Below are 15,389 nucleotides of genomic sequence, written 5' to 3' on the forward strand. Positions count from 1 at the left end.
GTCTTCAGAGAAGCGAAACTGGAGCTTTTTTGTTGGAACGCTTTGCTGCGTAATATGTAAGCTCGCTGCAGCCTTTTCAGGGAAGCCATTGGTTTATCATCCTCCAAAGATGAAGCGAGACAGACGGAATATACCCTGATGCAATGTACAAGAAAATTGCTTTATTAATTTGTACAGTATACAGATATCTCCTATTTTTTTATACACGTGGAACGCGGAAGAAAAAATCGGGTCAAATTCAAGCATGTACTTTCCTTCTTCAGAGCAGAGAGAAAAAACAACATGGTAAAATGCTCGATTTGCACGTGCACTTGTTCGCAAGACACTGCACCAACAGTTCTCAAAGAATATGGGGTTAAAAAAATAAAGGTTCTATCAGGAGGGGCCATATGCTATTGGCGGGCTATGCAAATTTATGAATGTTGCTTGGCATAAATTACTCAGTTTTTCTTTATACATTCAAAGAATCGCTGCAAGAACAAAGGAAATTTTGAAGGAGTTGGGGGAAGGTCGGAACTACAGCAAGGCCGTTATCTCCGAACCAGGGACTGGGAATTGGGGCTCTTGGCGCCTTCCAGTTTCTCAAAATGTTTCCGGGCATTCTTGATGTTGATCAGCGTTGCTGCTGATGCTGCATACAAAGAGGACGTGGCATTAAAATGAAGGTTGCTTTTGCTGTGCCGTTGCCACTGCGCACTTAGCAACCGACTCGTAAAAATGGGCTTGTAACAATACGGTCTATACACTTTTCAATAACCTGCGAGTGGCTACGATCAAAGGTCTAGTCGTACTTCCCAAACATTTCTCGAGGTACTATTAAAAATTAAAATAACGTCAACTAGTAGATACGCAAAACTGAACACCGGATGTCATTCGTCTCATATTCAAATATTCGTAGACCCCTCGTCCTCTGCAATTTTTTTAAAAACATCGACAACACCCCCCCCCCCCCCCCCCCCCCCAAAAATAAAAATTTTTTAAAAGCAAAACACTAGATTACGGCATTAGCTGAAACATTTTTGTGCTACAGATGTACGTACAACTACCTAGAGCCACGCTTAACCTGAGCCTCTACGCCAGTGCAGGAGATCTATACTCAGCAAAAGGCCAGTGGTTCGATTGCCGCAGAGGGACATGGTCTTGCAAAGACAACTAGCTGCGTTGTTATGTTTCTGTTGCGCAACCTTTCGAGACGCCCTAAGCTCGGAACTGAGCCAACACCAGCTAGAATAAACGAGGCCCGCAAGCATCTTCCTCTTCCTCCCTAGAACGTTGTCGCAGTTGGGTCGCACCAACTTGGCAATTGGACTTGAGCGTCCTTCGACGTGTTGCTTGGACACAAGGCCCCCAATGCTGGCACAACGCTCGCATTCAATTTGCGTCTTTGCTCGATCTCGCCGTTGTGACATCAAAATTGCAGTGCGCACGCTTCGATTATTCTAATTGGTGTTGACCCAGCCCTAAAACATATTCCGCGTTAATAGCAAATATGTGAAGAATTTAACTTTCAGTTCTAAATGCCCGTTCATAAACTTGCATTTGCTTAGGACTGAGCTCTCGAGATCTCTCACTGCGAGAAAACGCACTGGGATGCTGGTGCCTTCTATGGGGCAACTCTGGAACTGCATTTCACTAGTGCGAAGGTTCTGCGGCATTTGTGTGATCAAACGTATGCGCCATCTACGAGAAATGGTCGTCTATAACATCGCAGAAAGATTTTTGAGTGCAGAAAGAAAGAACGAAGCGCTAAAAAAATGGAAAATGTGCAGAAACTGAAAGTGTTGCACAGCTACCCGTTAGCGTGTTCTCTCGTTGCGAGAGTCTCCGAGAGGTTCCGAGGTTCACGGTCGTAAGCCTCTGCAAGCGCGCGAGGTCGGCAGGAAGCGCAGCGACGCGGGCAGACGGACTGGAGGGACTCACGCATGCTGGGGTCGGCCATGATGACCATGATGTAGGTGTTTGGGGTGAAGGCGTCGATGAAGGCGGCGAAGTTGCCGTTGCGCACCTCCATGCTATGGAACTGGGCGGCCAGCTTGCTGCAGCTCAGCTTGAACTGCTTGATGATGTTGGAGACCTTCTCGAAGCGGTGCACGTCATGGTGCTGCTTGCGCTGGCAGTGGCTGATGATCTGTGGCAAAAGAAGAAGCGACGGCCGCCCCTTATTTCTCTCGAAGCAAAGATTAAGAGTGAGCATAATTTACGACGACACACTAGACGCTTCGCGAAATTCGGTGTAGCCACTTTGGTTACGGTGCCTCAAACGTGTCCCCGGCCGGCACATCGAAAGTGCGCCCAAAGTGGCAATGAATGACGTTGGGAAAGCTTATGCTGTCCGATGTTGCGATACCGCTAATCGGCCACAGAAGTTCCGCAAAAACCACGAGCAAACGGGAGTGTCGCCGTCGTCACGGTCGGTCAGGCATTCCAACTCCCAGCTGGCTAAGCTTCCGTGGACCACTTCAACTGATCCAAAGACCCAACTGATCGCGCGACCCGCTGCCTGTCGGTCTCAAAGGCCGCGTCTCGCAAACTACCGTAAACGACGCGGCCATAATCAAAAGAAAGCAATAAAGCTTACAAGAGGGACAATTAGTTCCAGAGGCTTCGGCCAAACAATGGCACGGAGGCGAGAAACCCGTCGCAATTTAGTTTTCTCCATCCGCCTAGCCATTGCTATCATTTTGTTGCAGGACTAGAGTGGTGGGACAGGACCCTATGCTCGCCACAATTGGCGGTTTCAACTTCTCTGACATTTGCTTTGCTAAAGTGAGAAGAGTGCAGGCGTTGCCAGTTTTACGTTGTGGTCTATTTGCACATCACGCATAACTAAAGATCGGACGCGAGCTGCGAGACCATGTCGCCAGCATGGTCGGGAACAGCGCGGGGTCCTGGCCGAGGGCATGCGCCTTGGCACTTTGTGGTAAAAAATGATGAAGTCCCATTGTAACGAGGAGTTTGTGGACGGTGCTTGCAACGGACTCCAAGAGACAAAAGCCATCGCTCCGGGACCAGCTCCTGCCGAAACGAGGGCGAAAGGGGTGCGGACTCACGAGAAAGGTGGCCTTCTCGAAGAGTAGGACCTCGTTAGCGTCTATGATGTTGGTGAACTGTTGGAGGTTGGTCTCCAGCTGCTGGACATTGGGCACCAGCGTGTACACAATGGAGGACCATGCCTAGGAAAACAAAGACGGGTCAGGCAACCCTGCATCACAGCTTCCCAGGCCCTATGCATTTCCAATGGCAACTTTTGGGTCAGACTGCTCAGCAACCACCTGACGGATAGACTTCGGGATGGTTTTATAAAAAATATAGTAAAAAAACTACCGTAGGATCCTGGGGGTGTGCCCACCCCGCTTTCACCAAAAACTGGGGTAATCTAGACATGGGCTGTTGTCTGAGAAGTTCGGGCATTTAATGCATCATTTGCGGAATTCCTGAGTTTCGGAAATGTCTATAGTGGGCGCTCGAACAAAGTGGTGTTCTGCGGTATTTTACGGTAATTAGCGGCGCGTTTGCACATTTTCTTGTTTTGGGGCTAGATATTTTCTACGAGAGCTTGAATCCCTTGAATCGACCTTTCATTCATAAGCACTTTTGAAGAAAACAGAGCCACTAACACGTTTCCTGAAGTGTTGCACAAAGTAATTTCCTTTTTTAAAGTATCTCAGTCAAGATCTTCATTCCATTTATTTCAACAGGGAAGTAGGAGGATCAAGTTTGCACTTTGATGAAAGCCTGAAAATTGTTTTCTCCCCCCGAAGAAATTTATTGGCTATCTATAGTCCGTACCATTAGTTGCCTGCAGTACAGGCAAAGGCAACGCCATGAGAGGGGAGAAAGGGCAAGCACTAGGAAGGCTGGGGAGGAGGAGAAAAACCTCTTCTCTCCAATGTTCCTAGTGCTCTCCCTTTCTCCCATTGCTCTCCTTTGCACTCCCTTCCTGTCCCACCTTCTTAGTGCTCTCCCCTCCCTTCGCCTGAACTGCACACGACTAGTGACAAGGAGTATAGTGCGCCATCTGTGAGAAACTTTTCATAGTAATTTCAGACACAAGGTCATTTTGTGCTAGCGCATAGCGACAGACTTCTTGCAGGACCCTGTTTCTGTTAATTGTGTTCAAAGTTTCGGCGTGCACGCGGATTTTTTTTTCGTGCGTTTGTGTTTCTGGTTTGGGATTTGGGCGGAGCTGCGAGTAAATCACCCAGTTGTCGTTTTCGCAAGCGGAGAACGTGAAATCGGCGACATTTTTCTTTTTCTTTGTTTGGCCTTAATTTTTGTTCGGTGTAATGCTGCTTAGGACTGCGTTTGCAGTGCACGCATGTTTTGTCTGCTTGAGTCAGTGGCGTAGCCAGGAATAGTTTTTGAGGGTGGCCGAGGTGGCTGGGATGTCCATGAGTTGGGGTGCTGGGGAAGGGGGGCACATGAATATCATGGGGTTTGAAAAACGAAAAAGAACAATATTTCCAGGCAGAACGTTCGAGAGTGAAACCGAACTGATCAGAATTAAAAAGATTTGCACACTTCTCATTTTGGAGTGTCAAAGATCTACATTAACTAATTAAGATCTACATTAACTAATATTACCTAGTATATTGGACATTCCCAGCTAACAAGGGTACTACAGTGAAACCCACCTTATAGAGAGTCTCGTCCCATATAGACGTCTTGAAGCACGTACACTCCAGGGGCTTGGAAAGCTTGTTGAGATCCTCTTGCCTAAGCTGAAAAATCTAATGGGAGACGAAAGAAGGCGGCTTACACACAGCACCAACAAGATCAAGATGTTGCAACACGCAACTTCAGCGCTGTCTGATTCAGGAATACAGGTGTATATTCCCAGCATAAGAGCTCAAATGCAAGTGGTCCTTGTTCCTCAAAAACACAAAGTAAAAATAAGTAAAGGCCTGTTGTGAATCATGGTGATAAAACCCGAGACTCAGGAACACAGAAGGGGACGAACACAACACAACGTCAACAGTGGGGCTCGCCTTTTTAAACGAGTGTCTGAAAAATAAACGTTCAGCTGTGTATTATTGAGACGTTGTGTTGTGTTCGTCCCCTTGTGTGTTCCTGAGTCTCGGGTTTTATTACCATGAATCATCATCAGCTCGCTTGTTTTTTAAGTATTATTTCTGTTGTGAATGTCATTCCTGCAACATCCCCTAGGTCTCACTTCCTGCAAGGTGCTATTCGGAAATCGGAAATCATGGCCCGTGGTTGCAGACAAGAGAATGCGGGCTGAGCTGTGTGGAGCAGTAGCCTTCTTATAATAAAGAGAATTGCCAAGACACCGAAAAAGACATTTACAATTCTCTGTAATGTGAAATTAGAGTGCGGCTCTTGAGGAAGAGGAGGGGAGGGTAACCTCCCCTCCTATTTCGCAGAAGATTTTCGCTAAATTTCTCGTTATATTTAGCAGGAAATTTAGTGAAAATATCCCTGCTAAATTTTGTGGGAAATTTAGCAGGGATGTTCACTAAATTTTCTGCTAAGTTTTCAGTTAAAAATTTTCAGGCTAAATTTAGCAGAAAAATTAATGTCGCACGACCTCATCACCAATTCAGTTTCCCCCCAAATTTAGAGGGGGAAACAGTGACGTCCCATAATGCAATGCGTGCGGTTACGTCAACGCCGCTCAACCCAGTGAAAAGCGCCCAAGAGCTGTGCTCTAAAATGAAAGATTCAACTCTCCAATCAGCAATAGTGCGGGGAGCTTGAAACTCTATATCAGCAGGAATTACCGACTCTTCCCAACAGTGACCACGAATGGCCATGTGTGTGGTTACTGTATGTTCGCCCTTGAGCCAGCTGCGTGACTCAAGGGCGAACATTTACGGCATTTATGTTTCAGTTTGGGCTAAACAGAGTACAGTGACGCTGCTCTCTGACCACACCCCCTCCCAGAGCTAGGACATTGGAAAATTTTTTTGTCTACAATAGAGCCCCGAAATGGTTAGGGGAAGACCCTCTCCCTAATTTGCGACAACTCACATCGACCTCACTTCACCAGGATAAAATGCTCGCAAATGCGTGTATTCACGGCATGTTTCGAATTCCCAACATGCGAGAGGCCTTCACGTCAATACTCATTGAAAAAGCTGCTCGCTCTAAATTTCCAGGGCAGTGAACAGGAGGTACCTTGGTCGGCTGCTAGTCAGCACGACTGGTGGCCAAAAAGGGCAACTTTGGGGAGGCCATGTCATCGAGAGATTTGACACAAGTGCTGCGTCACAGTTTGGAATGGTGCTCGGAGATTCGAGCTCGAGATGGGGACCAATGACCGCAGCCACGGGCCGTCTCGAGAGTTGCGAAAATAAGATGGCGCCACTTGTCAAACCAAACTTCATTGCCCGGTGAGTCTGCTACACTTCATTTCGATTACAATGCACCGCAACAAACATAACAAGAAACCGCAGCCAGTCCACGGCTGCGAGCGTGTCACATGCCCTTCGGGGTGGGCAGAGAGAGGCGCAAAGCTTGAAGGCACGTGCTATGCATGGAGCACTGGACCGGCTACTATGGCTCATAGCGTTTGGCACGGCACATTGGAAGGTGAAACAGACTATGCACATATGGAGGTAGCATACATCTCTCTGTTTCCATCTCCTTCCAATCTTCAATGCTTCGAAGCATTTTGAAGCTGCTGGAATAGTATCTTCCTCACCCGCTCCCTCTCCTCCTCGGGCACGAGGTCCATCTTGTGGACGAGGCAGAAGATCTTGGCCTCTGCAGAGTTCTGCAGGATGGCCTCCAGGCAGGACTGGTAGTAGTGCAGGTCCTTCTCCAGCTCGCGAGACTCCACGTCAAACACATAGATGAGCACCTGCCGTAGGGAGGGGAACGCAACACACAGCTGACATGAAGCCACCGTTCACGTCTATTCAAATCTCTATCTTAATGCAGTTATCTGGTAGCTTGGTTCTCCTACTGCAAAAATAGTGCATGCTCATCTCTTACTGGATGTTAAGATTGTTTGCAACTGAGAATGCATTACACGAGCTATGGCACCATTCTCTCAACCTCGAGAGAAAGGGAAGGTCGAACGCACCTCGACGTTCCTGAAGATGGTATCCTTCTGACTGGCGAAGTAGTTCTCCATGAAGGCTTCCTGGCCTCCGCAGTCCCACAGGTTGAGTACCAGGTTGCCCAAGAAGCGCACGTGCGAGTGCTCCACATCGACTGCGAGGAAAAAAAAATGATGTGGCCGAGCTTACTCGAGTGTAAGACCAGAACAGATGTGCCTTATTAACCTCTCTTCTTTCAGTAGTGTTGACATCCGAGCGTTTCAATACGTGCTGCAACGAGCCAAGGGGGCAAAAAGAATTTGAGCCCGAAGACGAGAACCGAGAACTTTCCCCAACTCTGACATTTAAAGTAGATGCTGGCTCATTAACAAACAGTAGTTGTCCAAAAGCAGTCATTGCACCAAAGCAACCATTTTTTTTCTGCAAAGGAATGCTCCGTCATATTAGGAGCCTTTCAATATGTAGGAACCTGCCGAAAAAATGTATCCTGGTGCCTTTGGCATCCTTTGTGGTACTGTCGTGAGCAAAAGTCTGGACAACACGGGAGCGCTGACCGAATTGCATGGCCGCGCTCCCTGACGGCGCGTCGCCTGGTGCCAAGACCCGCACAATGCACACGCGCGTCCTTTCTTATCTGCTGGCCCACTCGTTCGCTCGCTTCAACGCGATGCGCTCCTGAGCGATTAAAGGGGCGCTAGGTGACGCCCCGGTAACCAAGATTCCGAGAGCCTCGCTCACCACTCTGGACGAGCTCGCGTGCGCCGCGGCACGCGCCGTTCGCGCATATCTTTCCCGCGACTCGGCGACACGTTAAATAACTTAAAAGTTAGTTAATAACATAATTTATTCTTGCTATATTACCAAAGGGACTAGTGCATTCTACTTCCAATTGAAACAACTTTACGAAAGGTGGCTTCAAAGCCGAGGAAATTAAGTTGCTGGCCAACACACGGTTTGGCCGTCAAAGGCTTTTGCGGTCAGCTGTTGTGTAGCAATCTGGTTGTGCGAGGTGCTGATTTTCGGCACGCAGGTACTTGGACTACCGTAACTTGACAAAACACTTATTATACCTAAAAGAGGTGGCACAGTTTAACCAGGCTGAAATATTTTTGGGCAGCGTAACTAAATGGGAACCGGTTTTGACCGTCAAAGGCTGTCAAGAGAGTACCACTCATCATGGCCAGGTGGTGCACACTTTACAAGTAGGAAGGGACCAGTGGATGGTACTTCCAGTTTGAACAACTTTGCAATAGGTGGCTCTAAAGGCGAAAAAAAAATTGTTGTTTACAAGACTCGGGGTGTCAGCGTTTCCACAGCCAAAAGGAGGCTGATCAAAAAAGAAAGCACACCACATAAACTTCCATACTCAAACATCGATTGTCCAGTGATTCCAAGTTTCATTATAGTTTTCCTTAGATTCATATTTGTCACTTTTTGTACCGTCCGAATTTTTCTTCATGAAGTACAGACTGCGTGCCATAATGGTCCGGAAATATCATTGACCTGTACGATGGGGACGAAACTTCCTTGGAGGGCATTCCTTCAACGAAATTCGCACTGCATACCCGCGAGTGTGGGATGGCATCTCAGTTCGAGCTGAGATATGTAGGCGTTACTGGTATGAAAACAAACGCATAGCGCAAAGCGGCAGTGTAGAATATGTCAGCTGTGCCGACACAGTGGCAGACGTGATCGGGAGACCAAATTTCGCGCGTCGTACGGCACGGGTCCATCGTTGTCGCTGCCCCACAAAACATTGGCGAGGTGAAAAACTGTGAAACTTCGTCCCCACGAGATACGACGCACATGGGCATACCAACCAGGGGGGCCAGGGGGGGCGCCCCCAGCTCTCAGAGTGAGGGCGCAAGGCATGTGTTTTGCCATGCCTTGCTATACATAGCAAGGCATGGGCACAAGCTATGTATAGGCCATAGGGCATACAGTCCTCAGATATTGCTACTAGGCATGATTCTTATGCGTTGACACCACCAAGCGGCAATGCTCGCAAGTAGAAACCTTGGCCGTGCAGAAACTCTTGACGTCACGAGTGCAATACGCACTGTGCTTCTCGCTGGTCGACTTTAAAGCGAAAGATAGAGTCTGCAGTTACATCAGTTTGTTTCCGTACCCCTTTAAAATATCACCACTTCACCATATCACGCAGAAGGGTTGTTTTTATTACAACCAGGGACTGTCTTGGCGTCCAATTCGGATAAAACTCGACAGTACAATACTGCTTTGCACTCTTGTTTACGAGCCAATGTAGTCTATAAAGAGTAGGCAAACAAGACAACTAACTTTGAAATCAAATAATGCACCTTAACCAGATTCCCCTCACATTCCTTTATTAGGCTCTGCTTGCAGTTAAAGAACCACAGGTTTGCCAACACTGGTGAAACGTCTCGGACAGCAGTTACCGCTGAGCAAACACCTTCGCGTCAAGAGCCCAATTGTCACAGCGTCCCAGAACCTCAGTTTCTTCAACACTGCAACGTTTGGAAGCAGGGAAGCTGTAACAAACGTGCTAGGCAGAAAACGTCTTACTTGTGGCACCCAGCCTCCTTGTGTCCCTTGCAATGTAGTTGGCAAATATGATGGATCGCATGCTTGTTTTGCCTGACCCGCTTTTTCCCATAAGCAGGACCTAGACATAACGGGGGAGAAATTCACAGCTGTCAGGACATGCACTGCAGCGGCATCTTTCGAACACTCGCAAAGCGATCACATACAAAAACAACCGTGAAAGAACTCATAGGAGAACAAACACTTTTCAGTGCTCAGCTGCTGACTTTTGGGTGATGGTGTTTAGGCATTTAATGGCGAAAAAGCAACGAGGGCCATACTGCGCCAAACAAATAGCTGACGTTTGGGAGAAGGACCACATGTTTTGAACAGTTTTTGCCCAGGGACGTCAGCAGCCGTGCTCATAAATTGCGGTCGCCTGGATGACACATGGCATGATTCATTGTCCAAGAAGAACCATTCCAAAAAAGGTCAGTATATTTGCGTGCGACGATAAGATTGAAGAACGGAGCAAAGGTTTGCGGAGACGTAAACTTTGGACTACGTGCACAGTTAATGGTTTTCGAGTGACTTAATCGAGCACTGCAATGAGCACTTGTTCGTTGCTTGTACGAACAACTGAATGAATTATTTCTGTCTCGCGCCGAACACTCGTGAAGCTCGACGTTTCGAAGGTTGAACGACTTATCTCGGAAGGCGTGTCTTTCCAAGTTTCCGTCGGTGTCTCGTGTAAGCTGTCATGCGCTGAAGTTACAATCTGTCTCTGGCTTTCGTTAAAACAATAAGGATTAATCGTTACAACGAATAACTGACAATACAAGTGAACGCTTGTAGGTCTGTGGTTCTCGTGTTTTCGCGAATTGGGCTCCCTCCTTCGTGTCTAGGTTTTGAGTCTCCGAAGCGCGGTGTTTGCACAGATTTGAAGGGAAAACAGGGTACCTTCTTCTTCATCGCGCTTGATCTATTTTGCATCCGAGCTTTAGGTGATCCTGCGAGGGAATAAAAACCTAACGGTGCCGCGTTGATGGCGAAAAAAGCCCCGCAAAAACTCCCTGGTCGTTTATTATCAAGCGACCAGACGTCTTGTGACTGACGGCCGGAGCCGTCGCTCCCCCTAACGGCGACCGATTCAAACACTTATTTAAAAAAAGCCGTTTTCTACATTTATAGTTTAAATAAAATAACGCGGGATAAAATGTTCAGAAATTACTATTCCGTAAAAATATTTTTGGAGACTGAAACCGGTGAAATTGGTAGTAACATCTGCAACGATTGTTTGGTTGACTCTGGTGCGAGAGTAGACGCCTGTATAAAAGCGTTGGAGTGAGTGCTCGAGGCTAGGCGTCTTCTGCTCCAACTATGGCGACAGGTCACGATACACCGCGTGAGTGGCGAATGCATTTCATTTTTTATTCTCTGTCAATCACATTTCATTTGCAGCTCGTGAGGGCCTTCAGTCAAGAACCGCATGCATAACGACCGCATGATTTCGAAACCGAAACTGTAACTACCGGCGCGCACTTCCAGTTGCGCGCACCGGTGACAGCTCTGATTCACGCGCCTTCAAGTGTCAGATTCTTCCGTACGGATCGTTATGCTCGCTACGATGTGGTGAAAGAGAATATCAGCTTTGCGCTGTTGTAGGCAGTCTTAATTACTGTTTGTGTTCGTATTCTTAAAACAGTTGTATTCAAAACGCGCGCATACCCGGGCCGGCTTACATAATCGCGCCGGCTTCCAGACCCCGAAAAAAAAAAAAAAAAGTTTAAGGTCCGGTCTTTTGAAGATATGCATGCGTAGTATAGCTAGTGGAAACCAGAAAAGAAATGACGGAAAAAGTCGGCGAGCTGTTTTGATCTTGGGAAGAGCGTTACCGTTATGGCTTTTCCAGCAAAATCGAAACCGAAACGCACCGCAAGGTGGGATCGTCTGCTTCTCCGATTAGAGGAGAGAGCGCGCGATTGAAATTGCCGGCGGTTTTTGTCGGGGGCCACGCCCTACCAGCGTATTGTGCCTCCGTCGGACATTTCGGCCGCCGGCGTGGTGGTGGCGGTGCTTTGGCCGGAGTCGGCAGACGAGGGAGAGGGGAAGGAAGGAGGATCGGAGCTCCCTGGGAAGAGGATGACGCCTGAGCGGCCATTGGATCGATCCTGCGCGAAGAAAAAGAAATAGTAAAACAAAATACAAATGAAATGGAATGAGAAGAAAAAGGAAAGTAACGGGATAAAGAAGTTTGCCGTGAGGAAGAATTTGTGCGTGCCTACTTGGCTTGGTAGCGCTCAAATGCCAACCTCTTTTCGTGGTTCTCCTTTTCCTTTTTTTTTCTCTTCGTAATTTAGTTTAGTTCTGTTTTCTTGGTTTACGTCGCCTTCGTTTTGAAGATTTGCTTTCCTCGTCCCTTTGTTGCGTAGTTGGGTTTATTTTGTTGCAGCGTTGCGTTTTTGAGGCGTCTTTTTTTCAGTTGGTTGGCTCGCGGGCGAAGTTGAATAGCCGACGATGAGGAGAAAAAAAAAGAAAAAAAAAAGGTAGCGGGTTAAAAAGGGACCGGATTGAGCGAAAACAAGAACGGATACCAAACTGCCCCATTCACCAGCATAGAAAAAAACAAGCAAACCATAGAACGACGGGTGAATGGGAATAATTTTTGAAAGCAGCAAGACCGTTATCTTTGAAATGCTGGATGAGAAATGAGGGAACGGTGATTTTCTCCTTTGTTCTTCCCCATCTGAGGCGCCTCGTTTCTTTCTTTGTCCTTTTTTTTTTTTTTTTTTTTGTTTGTTTTGTTTGACCGATCGGAAACTCCTTCGACTCCCGCAATCGCGGCGGCGATGGCTTCCAAGATTCCTTTTGGCACTTTGAGGGGGTGCGGTCGAATATGGGACTTGGGCCGTGTTAGGGACGGGAAAGGATGTTTGGGGAAAGAAAATGGGTTGCCGAAATGGTTTTCTTTTTTTGTGCGCGACGGACTCTATTTTGTTTCTTCTTTTTCCGTGGGTACTTAGATTTTCGTTTCTCAATTCTGCTGTTCGTCGGAGATTCAAAGACGCCACATTTATTTTGAAATCCCCTATTTTCATTTGTGGGCATATAAAAAATACGGCTGTGTGTTTCTTTGCTTTTTTTGTGTGTGCTCCTGGCAAAATATTTTTTTTATTTTTTTTTGTTCCACTGTAACAGGTTGCACCCGCAGGAAAGTTCTACTAGTAACCCGTTTCGATCTGAACGAGCACCATACCGGCGTCCGGTCGCGGATAATTTACTGCGCGATGCACTCTAAAGACCCCAGTCAAGCAATCGTACTGGCACTGGCTAAATTTCTCATCTACGGTGGCTAACAACGTCGCCGCACTCTTTCAGACTAAACTCCCGCTTTCGAAACAGAATCGAATTGTACAACTTAGATCCCAGTTGGCACAACATCGCTGTCTCCGTTTTTTATTTATTCATATCAAGTTTAGCAGAATATTTAAAAAGATTATAGATGGATGGATGAATGACGCTGAAGCCCTTTGCATCGGGCGGCGGCTTGCGCCATCTACAATCGGTGAAAGGACAAGGAGGAATAAACACGCCTAAGGTGGTGTCTGCAGACTGTCTTTTGTACGATTGACCATGTTTAAAATTACCCGAGGCTTTTAACCATAGTCTCGGGGGTAACTTTCTACGTGGTCAACATTCACTGCGGCTCGACCGCACACTTGCTGTGCTTTGTGAGACGTATGATAAGCTTAGTCGGGTCATTTTGACATTTTTTGTTCCCACTATCCGGTGACGGGCGTATCGCTCTTTTTTTTTTGCTTTTTGCATTGGACGAAGATGACGTCATTGGGTGAGGTCAGTTCGCCATCGGAGAGGGAAGCGAAGTCCACGAGTCGAAGAATTTTTCGGTGCCACCCCTCCTCTTGTTTGTACGTCGGAGATTTAGAAATAGAGATAGCCCGTCCCGATATACGCGAAGGATGTGTCTTTTCTCGTTGTGTACGTTAACGTAAAGAAAACGAAAAGAAGAAAAAAAGAACTCGGGTCTTTCTCATCCAGTCTAGACTTTCACAAGAACTGGTCGTATCGTGTTGCAATCGCGACAATGAATCATACCCACCATGAGTTAAGGCTGGGGACAGCGTTAGTCAGAGTCCAGTCATGGCTGAATCTACACACTGTTTTGCTTGAGCTTTCGTGCTTGTCCTGCTCCTCATTTTTACCCTTTAGGTTGTTGCTCTTCTACCGTTATGTTGAACACACTTCTCGCTTTCCATCACCTGCCATCCAACGTGGCACATCTTTTTGCTTTTTATTGTTCGTATTACGTTGTAAACGTAGTTATAGTTCACTCGCAAACTTGCTATTAAAGAGGGATTACGAGTTGAGAATTTCTTCCAATGAATAAACCAATATTAACCTGTTTGTACAGGCTTCGCACTAGACACATTTGGATGACTCCAACGAGCTGATGATCTTTCGGTTCACTTCCGGCGAGGTAACTATTCTAGTTTTTCCCGACAAACTTGGAAAGACAAAACGCAAAAGAGAAACGAGAGCACTCTGTTAAATTAACGCGATCTCGCGCGCGTTTGCACGACTTTCGTTTTTCATCCCTCTTCTTTCCATCCGCGTCTCCCTTAGTCGCTCAAATATGCATGGACTGCGCACTTCCGTGGACATTACAGCAGCGCAGCGTTAAATGCGGTAATGGCGCAAAGCGTACGGATTTTGTTTTTGTACTGTCTCTGTTACTGTTATTCGCACTTAACTGCAGGGAAAGTATTTAAGTGTGCGAGAGAGGGAAAAAGCCACCCTTTCCACCTCATCTCTCTCTTCTTTTCCTTCCTTCCATCACCCGCCGAGAATTGATGTCTTTTCCGACGCCACCGGAAGTCGAGCGGGGTGCTGGCGTCGGCGTCGGCTGCTCTACACAGAAAGAGGCGTCGAGTGGTATCCGTATCTCGGGGAGAGAGGGCGTTATTACGTTGAGAAGCACTGGCATCTCTCTTTTTCTCTCTCCTTTTCTGAATTTTTTTTGATTAGTCCATATTATTTAGTGGTTTTATATATATGTATTATTTCTCGAAAAGTTGTCTTGCCTGTCTGCTTGCCGGATAGCTAGAGCTAGCGTGGCTCTCTCGATGAGCCACGTTCGTTCATTTTCCGCTTTCCCTTCATCTCTGCCTTTACGTCTTTTACGGTTTCACTAGCGGGGGTGTTGTATACTCCGTTTCAACCTTACGATGGACCACAGCGGACGCTACGAGCCAGTCTGAGTGCACCACGTGACTACGCGCGTTGCTGCTGCCGCCTATGGTGGCTGTGCCCCTTTCGAGGATCACGTGACACTCACAAGGCATAGGATTGGTGCGAATCGGCTCGTAGCGTCTTCTGCGGTCCATTGTAAGATGAAGAAACGGAGTGCAAGTCAGTTCGCTGGGGACGTTTCGAAAAGCCCGCTCTCTCCTCCGCGTCCTCCCCCTCCACGAGCTGTCGTGTATCGTTTTTCTCTCCGGGTGGAGTCGACCAAGACGGGGTCGTCCCTCTGTGCGTACCAGCTTTCTCTCGACTGCATCGTGACAGCTTGGCGCTTACTCTGGATTATTTGTTTTGCTTTGTTTTTTTTCCCATTCGGTGTTTATGGGTTCAGCACTTCGTTTTGCTTCTTTCCCACCCACTAAGAGTACGTGCCTGTGTTTGTGTTACGCGTTGTCGCGAAGGCAGTTTTTTTTTTTTGTTGTTTTTTGTGCCTCGATGATTATAATTTTGGTTCCGTCCGCCCTTGTATGTATGTTTCCCTTCTTCTGCGTAACAACCTGCGGCGAAGAACCGGTTGACGTCTGTTGTTTTCTTTACTGG

At 47.3% G+C, this 15,389-nt stretch overlaps 2 protein-coding genes across 2 annotated transcripts in view; one reads left to right on the top strand and one right to left on the bottom strand.

Moving 5' to 3' along the window:
• Positions 1-139: 139 nt before the first annotated feature.
• LOC8036605 (ras-related GTP-binding protein A) lies at positions 140-10,669 on the bottom strand. Its single transcript, XM_002411916.4, has 8 exons — positions 10,488-10,669; positions 9,570-9,669; positions 7,049-7,179; positions 6,665-6,823; positions 4,635-4,730; positions 3,051-3,173; positions 1,921-2,128; positions 140-631 (listed from the first exon to the last, which is right to left on the bottom strand). The coding sequence occupies exons 1-8, from the start codon at positions 10,518-10,520 to the stop codon at positions 531-533; spliced, it is 951 nt and encodes a 316-aa protein (XP_002411961.3). The 5' UTR covers positions 10,521-10,669; the 3' UTR covers positions 140-530.
• Positions 10,670-10,860: 191 nt separating this feature from the next.
• Positions 10,861-15,389, top strand: part of LOC8036606 (putative uncharacterized oxidoreductase C513.07) — a 106,917-nt gene continuing 102,388 nt past the window's right edge. The window contains exon 1 of the mRNA XM_040214593.3: positions 10,861-10,932. Coding sequence (XP_040070527.1) covers positions 10,908-10,932 — 25 coding nt within the window. The 5' untranslated portion in view covers positions 10,861-10,907. The remainder of the gene's footprint in view (positions 10,933-15,389) is intronic.

The sequence above is a fragment of the Ixodes scapularis genome, unplaced genomic scaffold, assembly GCF_016920785.2.
Source record: "Ixodes scapularis isolate PalLabHiFi unplaced genomic scaffold, ASM1692078v2 PGA_scaffold5__190_contigs__length_132052651, whole genome shotgun sequence".
In the NCBI taxonomy this organism is placed as follows: domain Eukaryota; kingdom Metazoa; phylum Arthropoda; class Arachnida; order Ixodida; family Ixodidae; genus Ixodes; species Ixodes scapularis.